At 36.0% G+C, this 15,013-nt stretch overlaps 1 protein-coding gene and 1 long non-coding RNA gene across 3 annotated transcripts in view; both read left to right on the top strand.

The window, feature by feature from the left end:
• The window catches only part of LOC134527892 (transmembrane and coiled-coil domain-containing protein 4-like), a 91,921-nt gene that overhangs the window by 18,376 nt on the left and 58,532 nt on the right, over positions 1-15,013 (top strand). Inside the window, exons 3-4 of one of the 2 annotated variants that reach the window (XM_063360893.1) lie at positions 7,823-7,989; positions 11,758-11,902. In XM_063360893.1, the coding sequence (XP_063216963.1) occupies positions 7,823-7,989; positions 11,758-11,902 (312 nt within the window). Of the gene's footprint in view, positions 1-7,822; positions 7,990-11,744; positions 11,903-15,013 lie in introns of those variants that run through there. The other variant, XM_063360894.1, reaches the window with a different exon arrangement.
• LOC134527893 (uncharacterized) lies at positions 7,996-10,864 on the top strand. The gene is made up of 2 exons (XR_010074309.1): positions 7,996-9,571; positions 9,686-10,864. It is a non-coding gene; the product is annotated as an uncharacterized LOC134527893 (long non-coding RNA).

Below are 15,013 nucleotides of genomic sequence, written 5' to 3' on the forward strand. Positions count from 1 at the left end.
ACTCTCATTATGACGTTATTTGCCTGACTGAAATATGGCTCAATTAAAAAAGCATAAATTATCACTATTTCACAGACCAGTTTCTTGTTTTCAGAAATGATAGAAATACTCAAATTACAAAGAAGAAAAAGGTGGTGGTGTCTTGTCAGCTGTAAACAAACACAAATTTTTATCAGTTCAATCTCTCTATATCTTTCCTGGCATCAAAGCTATTTGGCTGAAAATAAAAACATTGCCTACTGTGCTGGGGATCTTTAAGGTTTCACAATGTTATTAGAAATGAACAGAAACAAGGTGTGATTCCGTCTGAATATAATTACGTAAAATTTATTAAAGGAAACAATTATAACAGGTATGAAAATAATATATAAAAAAACAATATCAATTAAGTACTTAAACAGATCTCAGGTATATTCAGAGAAAAAAAAATATGGGTCGACCCTAAATTCAATTATAAAAAGTTTCATTAACTAAAAATACCTAAACCAATAAAAAAATACAAATATATTTAAACTATCCCAGTATAGGTATGTACTTAAAGTCCAGAAATTATGTTTATATGATGAAATTTGTCTGACGGCGTAATTTAGGAAAGTTCAAATAAAGGTTGAAAGATACAGTAGCGCCGGAGGTTGGGGCTTCGTTTCCCGGAGATCATGCGGGAACATAATTCCAGGGCGCTTGTGTGCTGCTGAGGAAGGGAGATGAAAATGCCAATTCGGCGACTGGCTCTCGGACCCTGTCTGCGAACAGTCCAAATCAAAACTGATCAGAACTTGTACACAGACAGTATACGGGGCAGAAAATGCCCGCAAAGGAAAAGTCGCGGATCGTCACTCACCAGACAGCGAAGTCAGCTTCTATTTACCGATGCGTCGCCAGCCAGGAACTGGATCCCACGAATACGCGGCTGGGCGCGGAAGTTTTTACCATTTCAAAAAAAATAATTTAAAAGAAAAAATAACTATTATGTTTCTTACTGTGCAGACGGACTAAACTACATAAAGAAGATTACAGGGATAGCATCTCTTATTTAAGCGACTACATAGTCGGTTGCGGCCGGATGGAAGTCTTGTAGTGTCTCGTCGACTCGCCGATAATTACAAATGGTCCGTCTGCAATCACGACGCGAAGTGTCTCGCAATGAACCGTGTCTCGTAATTAAAAGTAAATGTTCTATCAAAAGTGGAGGGGGGGGACTGGGAGTCCGGACCGAAAGGTTCCGAAGTTCCCCGAGTGGGCGTCATAAAAAAACTCTGACTGATGTCTCGAAGTTGTTAGTACTGGCCGACCTTAGCGCTACCTGTTGAGGGGTGTCTGAAATAAAAAAGAATCGACTCGCTCAAGGCGTCTGCTCTAACGAGGGAATAAAGGGGCAGTCAGGTGCAGCTCTCTGGCGGCCTACAGGGGAAGTTGGCAGGGAGGTTAGCGAATTTGCCGCTAGATGTCGTGGGGTGGTCCATCTTTGCACTCACATTTTTTATGCAAGTCGTCCTTGACGCCGGCCAACACTTGGCGAGGTTAACGGCAGGGTAATGCTCCGGAGGTGAATTCTCAGAACTAAAGGGGGGGAGTGGAGTAAGTGGGGGCATAAAACACAACGACGCTGGGAATGCGCGTCCATGACGTGCTTTTCGAGGAGAGAACCTAATACGTATTCGTGACGGTAAAGGCTATGGTCAGCTCGCCTCTGAGAAATGGTAACAGCTCGTCCAGAGCTGCTGTATGCAGTTTTAGTCATGAAGTGAAGTAATGTTACAGGCCTGGGACGTGCCTGTAAGCGAGGGAAATTTCAAACGGGCTGCCAACAAAGTCTTAGATCTGCAAAAGATCCTATAGGTCTCTGGGAAAGGTGCTTCTGTCTACTGGCACAAAGTTTAACTTAGGGGAGTACACCAGCCTAACAAAGAGTAAATCACCCAAAGTAACCAAATTATAAAGAAAAATAAAATTCCCAAAAATAATTTAAAATTATATAAAATTAGAAGAAAAAAAGTGTCGAAATACCAAATTTCCGGCACACTACAAAAATTTAATGTTCCCAGTATTGACTGGTTTAATAATCAGACAGCAAACATTATGCTTAAGCTTGTCAAAACCAAAGCCAATCATCTACTCATCTTTATATGTAGTCTTGGTTTAAACCAATGAATTTTTTTACAGAGCCATATAAAAATCTTTCAGACTTTTGTCTATATAATTTATCTTATTGTTCAGTAACCCAAGCTTTAAATGTAGGTACTCATCAAAGAAGATATTTATTATCCGGCTTGAAATATAAACATCTTACTATACACTTGCTAGTAATACCAATGCTGCTTCTTTGTTCAGAAATTAATAAGACAGTAATTTTCTGGGTCATTATAACTCCCATTAAAAATTATGACTGGTCATATTTTTACAATTCGCTTGATGTTAATGATCTTGTTAATCAAAAACAAACTTTATATCTGATAAAATCAATATTTTGTTACCATTAACTTCAAAAAAGATCTATAAATATCCTCTATGAGTTTCTAGTGAATTAATTGAAGCTCTAAAATCAAAGAAACCCTTTCACAGTTCTTTCATTTTCGCAGATTAGTGAAATCCTGTATGAAACATGATAAAACTCATTGGACGTGAACTATGAACAACAATATTAAGAATAACCTAAAAAAAATTGTGGCAATTTATAAAATTAATGAAAAATGGTTATTATGAACAATATTCACCCAAATTGCATGATGATATTTCCAATGATCCTATTGTGCTATTAAATGTATTTACGCAGTATGTCTCTAGTGTTTACATGATATCAAGTCATAATTTATTTTTTATCTATAACATTTTAACATGCACACAAACAGTCCAAAGACTACCTCAGACATGTCCTTGTATTCTATACCTGTCTATAATATCTCAGAAATTGGAGTATCAAGGGCCCTATTAACTTCAAAATCCACAGGGCCAGATGGTATCCCCAATTTTATTCTAAAAGGTTGTTTCTACCTTTTAGTACCTCTTCTGCATCATATTTTTTTACACCAGTTTTAAAACTGAAATTTACTCTAATAAATGGAAAATAGCAAAAGTTATTCAAATTCACAAAAATGATTCCAAATTAAATGTAACAAACTAAATATAATTGTAAAGGAAAGTTGAAAATTTTAGTATTTTTTTATATTGTAACTTAGGGAGAGATGAACATCATGTTACCGTCAAGTGGGGTGGCTTTGACCTACTTTTTACATGTTTTTTATTATATGTTGAAAAATATATTATAATTTTATTTATTTTTATACTTAAATAATATTTTACTGAAAGTTCAGGCTCTTGCAAACATGTTCATTGATAATGTTTTAAATTTTGAGTTAAAAAATAGCTAAAAAATTTTTTTTTTCAAAAAGTGGGACAAAGTCGCCCGGACCTGGGGGGACTTTGTCCCACTCTTCAAATCTGCTTGATTTCAGCTTAACTATGCAAGACAGGACAAAGTGACACTTTTTAAATATTTCTCAAATGCATGGAAAATTATATGCTGTATGAAGACTGATGTTAGAAAAAACCAGTACATATAAAAAATTATTTAACAATGCAAAATGTACATGCATGACTCACACTAATGTTTAAAATGTAGATTACAAATGCTATGGTACATATGATTAGCTCTTTCACATTATTTGAAAATAAATATCCAACTCTCGGATGTTGAAATAGCTATTTCTTTTGGTAGAGACAGGCTTGGGAGTGTCTATTTTCTGTATGATACAATCCCAGGAATATTGCATTTTGTCTTCTTTTTCCGGCCAATGCCATAGTTTCTTCCCTTTAGCCATACACGTCACTATGGGTCCAGAATCATTTATATCTGCAATTTTTCCTGGATATTTTGCATCATTCTATAAAAAAAATAACAAAGTCATCTACTTTATAGTCAACTACACCAGTTTCTTGACCACTCACATTGCTGGAATGGACATTCATGTCATCTTCACTTGAGTCTGTATAATCTTCACAGCACACATCAGATTCCAAAATCATGTCTGGATTTGAATCTTCTGAAGATGTATCTTCTTTGTCTTGAGCCTTTGGTTGTTTCTTTGTACGTGTAGTACCTTGTCTCTCATTTGTTGATGTTTTTGGTGATACATCCTGAACTGTAATGCTCTTTCCTGGGGGAACATTGACTTTTCTTCTTTTCTGACGTGGTTGGTCTCCGCCAATCAGCTCTTTTAGTTTGGCTGTTAAGGAGTCAATGAATGCCTTGCCAATGAGTTGAGGGTTGATTTCAGTCATTTCATTAGGAAGTCTGTCCCGCAAAATCTGTTTATTCACAGCCACAATTCCACATTTTCTGAACCCGGAAATCAAATTTTGTGTTTCATTTGGCTTGATTTCAAGGAGCAGTTGCTTTAGCAAAACTGGAATTTCTCTTTTGGAATGGAAGGATATTTTGATCTATCTGCAGTGTCACGCCACTTGGATAACGTCAAATGCCAAGCACGTTTCAATGGAGAAAAAAATTCCATGTCCAAAGGTTGAGTCAGGTGGGTGGAATTGGGAGGCAAGCATACAAATTTGATATTTCTTTGCTCACATAAGCTCAAGACTTTGTTGATGTGAGAGGATAAATTATCACCTATCAACACTATTGGACCTTCCAGGCCAGGTGTCTTGTGTGGGGTAGGAAATGTGTCTTAAACCAGTCTTCGAACACAACTGTGTCAAACCAACCACTCTTAGTTCGATTGTACCTGGCCCCTTCTGGTCCATGATCTACCCATGTAGACCATATGTGGTCTGCCTTGAAAACTATGTAAGGGGGCAAAAGTTTACCTTCTGCATTCCCACAGAACATAACAGATGTGGATGTTTTGCTGTGGTTACAAATACGTTCTAAATACTTCACACCCCTTTTGCAAATTGCCCGTTTGTTTCCTGGATCATTGGAAACATTAGTTTCGTCGTAGTTCCATATGTTAGAAATAGGAACATCTTTCAGCTCTCTATGAAGATGTTCAATGTATGATTCAATTGTTTCTTGCGTGATGCCAGCCCTAACTTTTTTCACATTTTGGCTAAATCGCACTGTCAGAGCAGGTTGTTGCTCCAGAAATCTCTTAACCCAATCATACCCTGGGGTATTGTCTTTAAATTTTGCAATGTTAACCGCTTTACGGTTGAAATCCCTCACTATCATTCGGAAGTCAGTTTCTGAAACTGGGAAACCAAATTCGGACATCTTAATTACATGCTCAACAAATAACTCATCTTCTGCTTGAGAAAAAATATTCTGGCCACCTGGTTTTTTAGGATGCCTATTTTTAAGTTTATTTTTAACTGTAGAAATAGGAATGTTGTATTTATCTGAAGCTTTTCTTTTGCTTAGTCTACCAGACTTGACATCATCCAGGCACTTTTCCAGTGTTTCTGTTGAATAATTTCCATAGCTTCTGTGGCCCAAGCGAGCCTTGTATTTTCGTGCCATCTCAACTCAAAATCTGTAACAAATAAATCCAGATTTATTAGTTTTACAAATTTTCATGTACAATAAAATGAAAATTGAAATTACATAACCTAACACATTTAAAACATTTTTATCATGTATCAGCTCATTTTAAATGTTATCTGGACAAAAATACCAGCACGTAACCTAAAAACAGGCACAGGACAAAGTCACCCCAAATTAAACAAAAATGTGACTACTTTAGTTCATTTCTGAACAAAATATTTAACAGCATTAATATTTGTCATTTTTTGGATGCATACAGTAACTAGAGCACTCAAGGTAATAAAATATATACTTACCAGCACAGATAAACTAATTTTTCATACTGCATCATTCAAAAGTTATCCAAGGACAAAACTCACTGTCAAAACAATGTTTCATTTACAGTAATGGTACCAACCTAAAACATCAAAATTTTCTTACGAACATCTAACCACTTAATAACCAGCGCTGTTATCTAGCAAATTCTGGAGGTACTAATCATGTTTCTCAAGAAACTCAAGGAATATGTACATTTTTTTCTTTTTCCAAATCGTTACATATTCAAATCATTTTTATTAATACACTGGCTGGAAATCAACAATATTTATGACTTATTCATGACTTATTTAAGATTTTCCCTGTATTTAAAAATGAAATACTAAGCATACTTTTATTTACATTGTTAGAAGTTAAAAGCATACCCTTCTGTATCACAAGGAATTTACAATGTGAGCATCCAAATTGTATTTGCCTTAAATGAGTAATTTTTTCTTATTATTTATTTTATTTATGCAGTTATTTATAATTTTTTTTTTTTACTAGTTTAGCCAGTTGTTTGTTAATGAATGATGTGTGATCAGAAATTGATGTTTTAGCATCTTTTAGAGCTATACATAATGAGTTAAGTACATATGTCATGTCAGCTTTATACTATTTACTAGCAACTAGGGGATGAAAAACTTATGTTCAGTGTCTTGTTAGATGGTGTACTGTTTACTGGACTCTTTAGAATAAAATTGCTAATGTCCAGAATGTTTTTTTTTTATCATGTGTACTTTATACTGGGCACTAAAAAATTAATGTTTTAAGTTCAGTGACTCTTGTTATCTTTTGTACACTGGGTAATGGACAGTAACAAATAAATGATTTATTCTTAGAGTATTGTTTTAACTCCTGTACTGCATGCTGAAAACCAGAAAATGAATTACTTATGTTCAGGGAATGAATTTATTAAGTTTTTTTAAATTATTCATGCAATGGAGAATTTTAATTTAATGCAATTTTTTGTACATACGCCATTGCAGATTTGCACTGTTTGTCATGGAAATACAGTAAACTCCCTATTATCCGCGCATGCTACGAAGAAATACAGCACATATGTAAATCTGTATTTTATTACAAGTGAGCAAATTTGAACTCTACTGACGAGTGTATTGTGTGCAGTATACAGTAAAATACCACAGGCCTTCTCGGAACTCACTCAGTAGGCTGGCATGCGTTGCTATTTTTGTCTCTGTCGCACTTTGTTTCTAGTCATGTGGTTGCTTTTTTTAGTTTCCAATGAAGTCTCTGAGTACACACATTACTGTATCCTTGTTACGAAGTAAGTACCGAGCACTTTTATGTTTACATTACTGAAATATATTGTATTTTAATTATTCAGTAAAATACTAAAATTTTAGCATCATTAATTTTTTTACTCTTAATTGTAACTTTTGCTGTGCATATTTTTTGATTTTTTTTTTAAGTTGAAATAGTTTCCTTTTTTGTTTCCCATTTTGAGCTATTTTGTGGATTATCCGCAATTTTCACTATACGCGGTGGCCCTGCCACTTAATTTCGCGGATAATCGGGAGTGTACTGTATTCTGAAAATAATAAAAAAAAAATAAAAAATATGAAGATAAAAAATTCACAGAAAATAAGACTGAATCAGATGATGTCGGAACAGATGGAACCAACGATAAAACTAAACAAGTAGTATGGACAACACGAACAAAAATGTTCAACATATAAATATCAATACAGCACAAGAATTCCGTTGAAGTAACTTAGTCATGGAAAAAATAATGTAACAATACAGACGAACACAGTGGGCTAACAACGACGAGACAGATTAAATGCAGGCAGTCAACAAACCTGAATAACGCAGTAAATGAAAAAAATTATAATGTTCAGTATGTCGTGTTGGCGTGTTTATTGTGTACTGGCCACTAGAGAGTGATTTATCTATGCTCAGTGTGTTGAGTTAGAGTTGCTTAGGTGTGTCGTGTCGTGTTAGCTTTTGTACTGTGCTCTGGGTGCTAGAGTATTTTAAGGTAGTATTTTCAGTGTATTGGTATCTTTGCAGAATATAAGCCATGCAATATCTGCCAACTGTTATCAGCCGCCGGTCGCTATGCCTATGCTGCCATCTGTGCCTTGTCCTTGCGCCACTTGTTCGACAACCAGTGGGACCGGGGCTTCGGCCATGTTTGCATCCGCAAACTACTTGATCATCTCAAACTTCAAAACCAGGTACGTTTTTCTTCCTTTTTAAGAATTGTTTTGTAAGGTTTTTATTTTTTACAAAATTATTTATTTATTAAGTCTTTGGCATTATTAAACATACAAAAGTGTCTTAGTAAGCTAGCAGTTCACAAAAGTAGATGCACTCATACACACAAATATACAACACTGTACTTACTCTTCAGTAACCTCTGTGAGGAGATGATGCGGCCGATCAATCGTAGGGTGGCTACGACTAAGAAAGCATACTCAACAAACAAATAACCAATTGTTTAATTAATTGGAAAACAATACAAATCGTCCCAGACTCGTCCCACACTCTGAGAATGTTGTCTTAATTTTAACTGAACTATTCATTCTGTTGCTTAATATTTTCTAATCACTTTCACCTTTTTTGAAGCTTACCTGGAGAGCTCAACTGTTTAATAAAATATTTAGTAATCTGCTAGCCGGAGTTCGAAAACCACCATGAACGTAGGCCAGTATTTCAAGACTCAAAAATAAGGATTTAGGTGTTGAATATAGTGCACAATAGGACATAGCCAGTCCCTTATTTTTAGGCAACCAATTTTGGTGTCCTATCTGTTGCTGTTCTGTTGCCCAAATTATGCATATGCTCAGACCTCACTTTTTTGTTTCGTTGATTTCGTTCAAATGGCCTAATCGCATCTGGCGCCATTAACTCATATATAGTAATTTTTATAATCATCGTGTGTTGGTGTGCCAATTTAAACTTTACGATAGCGAAACTAGCCTGGAATACATTTTGTACACTTTAATGGTCATAACAACAAATAATCACAACTTTTAAAAGTACTCGAGACAATTAAATTTAGACCATTTATTTCGTGTGATAGTGGTGCTATCTGTAGGATTTTTGGCTTAACAAATGTCTCAGTGCTTGCCAAATGTTCACTTAAATGCATTGAAATCAGTTTCTAGCCTCATGCAAGGCGCAGTTGATTGAAACTGTTGTTTTTTTGTTACCTAGCTTTAGACACATTCTGGAATACGGGTTACGATTTAAGTTACATTTTTATCCCAACAAGGTAGTGCTTATTCAGTGCCTTACCTGAACGTCTTGAATGCCACCCTTAATCTCCATCTGGACTTCACATAAATTAGTCATGCCATTCTGCATTTTTGCAGTTGTACTTTATAATTGCTCCCTAGATGAGGTGGCACCCATTAGTTCGCTTAGACACCCAACTTCGAATCCCCCGACCACATCAAGTGGCTGCCAGAGCATGGGGCATGACAAAAAGCTGCCATAATTACCGGGAACTTTGAAAGCGTGGGAGTTGTGCGGTTGTGCATCGTAGTGCATCGGGAGTAAGCGAGCAGCGCCTGTAACGGGACCGGCGGACCACGTGGCTGCCTCAGGGTGGGCACGTTTGAAAGAATTCGGCCACAGCAGGGACATTTCATACATTCTGAGTGTGCACGGTTGCTTACAAGTAGCTTTGCAGGGTGCGTGTGCGTTGAACCACCTGATGAGTCGCGTAGCGAGGAGAAGCAAGGCTGTACACCGGCCTTACCATTACACACCACCATGTCGGATGGCACGCGGATGGACGGAATGCAAACACGGGTAAGGCAAACGTTCTGTACAACCTGAATGAGATATATTTTGCAAAGTATGCTCGACCCAGACACGTGGGCAAAGTACCGGATGCATTGTGGGCAGACATGTGCATTTGTTTAGAACCACGTGTGGACGACTTCACTCTGTAAAGACAATCTGCCAGACTATCTGAAGTGTACGATCATGGAGTGAGACAGTCAAGTACTGGATGATGGCTGGTGCAGACATTGTCGTGAATTCAAGCACATTAAGTGTCTTGTCAAGGCCGGAGTTACGTGCCTCATGCCAAGAAGCACGACAATTGGCACGCAAGACAACTGACTGGGAGTCGAACAGCATTACGCCTACCCATGGGCTTTCCACGTAGTAAGATATATGGCGTGTGTTCGTACAAGTTGTTGAACGCGCATCATATGCATGAAAAAAAACAATTTAGTGTGCGAGTGTGGAATGCTCAGGTAACATTTTTGATAGTTAAAAATGGATGCCATTAGTGCTCCTAGGTGATACATTCAACATTACATGTGGTGTGCTCTAACCACTATTTCTGAAATTACATGTACTACACCCTAGTGGTGAATGATGCAAGTAATGCATGCGATGCTGGCATCCTTTGGTCATAATTTCTGCCCACCATAAAAATACTAGCAATCCTGGTAGACATGATGCATTCGACTTTACCTAAGTAATTTGAATACCATCAGCATAATTTTATAAATAATTTCACCTCCCCTTACCTTTCCTTACCCCGACTTTTCCAACTTCCTCCCTTGTCTTTCCTCTCCCCTTCATTCACCTTTTCCTCCCAATTAATTTAAATATTCATATCATTAATTTTATATATTATAATTTAACTTCCCCCCACTCTTTTTCTTCCCCTTCCATTCCCATGTTTATGTACCTTATTTACTTAAATTGAGTTTGTGGCCAAATGTATAAAGTGCTTGCTTCCCAATATCGCAGGAGTGATCATTGATCAAGCCCCAGCCACCACACACATATTTAAAAAAAATTATAATAACACCCAGCAAATCTGGTGCTACCTTTTGGCGAACCTCTCAACTAACTGTGATGTAATTCAAGATGACATCATCTAAAGATAGCCAATAACAACACACATTAGTAACATCCACCTCCCAACTTCTCAACTACATTCAGAAGGGGAGAGAGGGAATTAAAAAAAAGTGATTTGTGAAAGAGTTTGTTCAGAGGGGAGTGGGTGGAGGGGAGTTAACCTGTGAGATACAACAATATATCATAACAATCATAACAGAAAATTGAATTAATAAAAAAAATAAAGATTAATGATAAGTGGCCCCAGAACTAAAATGCAAAAGGGGAGAACAATAAAAAAAGTATTTTTTTTCTGGGGTGAAGGGTGGAGGGGGTGGCAGTGATCATGTACCCTAATTTGTATATCCTTTGTTGGTCCAGAACTTAGGATTATCCCCTACTGTTATTCCTTAGCCAAATTTAGTATGTGCTGGAATTTAAACATCAATTATCATGTTTACAAATGATGTCCCCTTTGTTTACAAACAAATCAACATTATGTAGAAAATTATCAGTGTCTTGGATTGATTGCATGAATGAATAGAAATAATAAACATTTACTGTAGCATTTTATCTTACATACCTTTACTCCCATGATAATACCAGAAATTTGAGTTCTAACGAGTTCTTTTTTTTTTTGGCATCATTATAATGGTTTTGAATTTTTCCTGATATACTAACAATTGTGTTATGTTCGTTTACAAACTAGCTGTTGTTTTGAATAAAATATCATGTCATGGTTGCAGGCAGCATATGGATATGTTACCACTTTAAGTTTATTAAACATTATTTGACTATCAGTAGTGAGCTCAGTATACTATGTATTTTATTTTCTCACTTTAAATTTATTATATATGTTATGTGTTTGAAGAAAGAGTTTCTGTGTGAAACACAAAAATATTTTTATGTGACTTATTTTCTTCTGGCAACCCCTATTCATTCAAAATGTGAGAAACCTATCTTTTTTTTCCCCAATACTTTGTCATGTTTTGTAGAAGTAAATATCTGTATGCTGTAAAATCGTAACTAATCCATGACAATACTTATTATTTAATTGTTAGTCATGTCTGTTGTTGATTAGTGACGTATGCAGAAAGAAACTCTGTTTACTCTCTGCTTGCACAAGGTCTTATTCCCAGGTGGAGCCAGTATTGCTGGATTTATTCGAGGGCCCAACCAGCCAGACTACAGATGCTTATGTGGACCTGTTGTTTTCTGAACCAGCCTTGGATGGCAAAGCTGTGTTGGTTCTGGAAGACCTTGTATTGTTTGCTGTGAATGATGGTAAGACGTTCTTGTGACTTATTATTCCCAAACTGATGTGGACAACCCGTATTTGTATCATTGTTTTCGCTCAAAGTTATTAGGAGGAGACTTATGATGCAATTTTGAGGAATTATATTCTAATGCTGGATAGATATTGTTTGTTAGAATTCATTTCATTCATAATTAATGTTATATAATTTTTTAAATTGCCTACAATTATTAGAATATATATGACAAATATAGTTTTACTGAATTCTGTTTATTATGTTTATTTGATCAATACTTAGTAATCATTTTCCTTTTTTTTTTCAAGTATTAATGTATGTAACCAATCTCACTGTAGATTAGATATTGACCGACAACTTAAGGCCAGCACTGCTGTTTAAAGGGCAGGCGACACTTTTTGAAATACTTAAAATGAAAATTATATGTTATTGATTGTCATCTATTCCTTTTTTTTAGGTGATATTAATATATATTCTTGTATATAATTTCTTATATATATAAAATTATATATATATATGAATAAAGCTTCAACTGGTTATATGTAGTTTCCGTAACAGTGCGGAGGCAAGTTCATTACCTCACCAGAGCACGACCGTCTGCCACATTCCCCTTTACTTGGTATCTGCGTCAAGTGTGTAGGAGCGTTGGCCTGCCTTGCATGCGACGCCTACCTCACAAAGCCTTGTGAGGCACTATCCTCGTGCTAGCGAGGCCCTATGGCCGTGTGAGAAACTTTCCTGAGGCATACCAAAACCCTGTGAGCCTAGCAAGGCCCTGTGAGTCACTTCCACGAGCTCCTAGAGTGGGTCTTTGAGGTACTTCCTTAAGGCATAACAAAGCCCTATGAGACATTTCTTGATTCTGGAGAGGGCTTTGGAGGCACTTCCTTCGAGCCTAGCAAGGCCCTGTGAGACTTCTCGAGCCTCATGAGGCCATTTCAGGAAATGCGAACCTCACGAGGTCGTGTAAGGCACTTTCCTCAAGCCTATCAAGTCTCTATGAGGCACCACTATTGCACCTTATGAGACCCTACTATTTCAAACCATGAACTTTACAATTCCATGTGTAACCCCCTCCCCTTATCATTGATAACAGAAACGAGACACAAGGAGGATAAACGTAACAGAGATATGGCAAAGTACTGAGTGCTACTATTAAATATATTTATTAACAAACGCCATTCACAATTTGAGACATAAACCTGATCAATTATAATGCAGTTTATTCGGTTATGACTAGTCTTACAATATACTGGCGTATTCCTGTAGAGCTTTGCAAACATAAAAGTTTAAAGGTAAAACACTAGCTTTAACTCAGGTGTATAGCTGTATACAATTCCTTTAAGGGGGCGGTTCAGAGACTAAAAATCGCTACTCTTCTAAATCGTGATAATTTTGGTAAAATCTGAATAAAACCTTCGAAATCAACTACCCGAATACTCCGCTCGGTCAGTATAAGTACCTGAGTAGCTGGGAGCAACGGTCATTCGAGTCAGGCTCTTCAAACGGGGAGGTTGTATTTCTCCTCTCTCCTGGCCGGCTCTAGACACGCGAAGACTGTTGGCCGCCCCCCTCCCCGAGGAATGTGTGGGTTTCACCCGTGCATACGCAGGACAGGGCTGAGAGTCGCAGTGTTGCCAGTTCCACTCCACCAGACCAGGGCCATGAGTCATGACGACCGCGGCTGATCCAGACTGACAATCCGCCGCGCAGGCGAGCGAAGTTTGACGGCCCGTCGGGAAATACCTTCGCGCGCACTCTAGACATGAACACATTTATGTGCTGTACATATTATTCGATGTTAACATTTGGTTCAAGATAAAATCATAATACAAATTTCAAATATATTTTTAATTATCATTTTCACTGACATTTCAAACATATATGTATCTAGAATTGAGACGTTAAAAACATGCTCTATCAACATATCATAATTTAAAATTTTCTTACGGTTAACTCAATTTGGGAAGGCCTGAAGTTATGAGACGTAATTTATACTTGATATTTAAAGAGTAAAATAAATAGGAATCATAATGACAGAACAAATTTATAAATAATGATTAGCACAAGTGTAAAATAAAATCTTACCTGATTAATTTAGATCAATTATTGCAACAGTAAATTGTCTAATTAGGGGTTTTACTATTAAAAATCCCCGCACACTTTATAGATAAAGTACGGAACAATTCGCGGTTTGATTCCGCGATAAGCTTGAATTTTTATATTACCTTAATTAAAAAAAAATCTGTATCAAAGGGTTTAAAATAACAGTTTATTATATTTACATTGCATTAGTAATCAAACGACTTTGATTACAAAGATACCTAGTTTCATTTATTTGTAACATTAATTTCCAAGTTATCATAACTACAGTTACATCATTATATGTTGCATTCTGTTTAACGAATATCATATATGAGTTTCTATTATTCTCTATCGTATTTGTAACGTACTAGATAATATTTTGTTGTAAATTACAAACGAAAAAACGGCAAATTTACTAAGCATACATTTCTAAGCATCAAGATATTTAAAAATATTAAGTTTTCACGATGAACAGAATAAAACTGTATTCATATTAACTTCATATGTTTTGAAAGATTCGTAGAGAAGATTTCTGGACTTTTTTGCATCCATTTCCTCTTTTGCCTTTGAAATATACCTACTCTGGCTCTCTCGCTTGTTTTCCTCTAATTACTCGTGATTCAACAATTTCGGGAAGTAAACACTCTTTATAGAATCGCGTGAGTTTGGGCAGCATTTCAGTTTTCCAAAAATCTTCATTTCGCTTAACTTTTTCAACAAACAAATATTGTTTAGTATCAGTCATGACAATTAAATAACATAAATATTTTTTGTTATATTTAAAATTCCCTGGATCTGATAGATATGTTGCTCTTTTTTATTTATTTCTAGATTTTATATTTAAACTACAAAACTTTATACTTTCTGGTATTTTGTTTATTTTTCTTCTAAATGTAAATGTTATTGCCATAAGCCTAGAAAATTAGTAATAATGCACCAAACAAAGTAGAATTTAAAAATATCAAAAACATATTAAATATGTAATCTGTGAAACATGTACCAACCATAAAAAATATTTACAATTTACAAAAAAAAAAAA

This window comes from Bacillus rossius, chromosome 1 (assembly GCF_032445375.1).
Source record: "Bacillus rossius redtenbacheri isolate Brsri chromosome 1, Brsri_v3, whole genome shotgun sequence".
NCBI lineage: Eukaryota > Metazoa > Arthropoda > Insecta > Phasmatodea > Bacillidae > Bacillus > Bacillus rossius.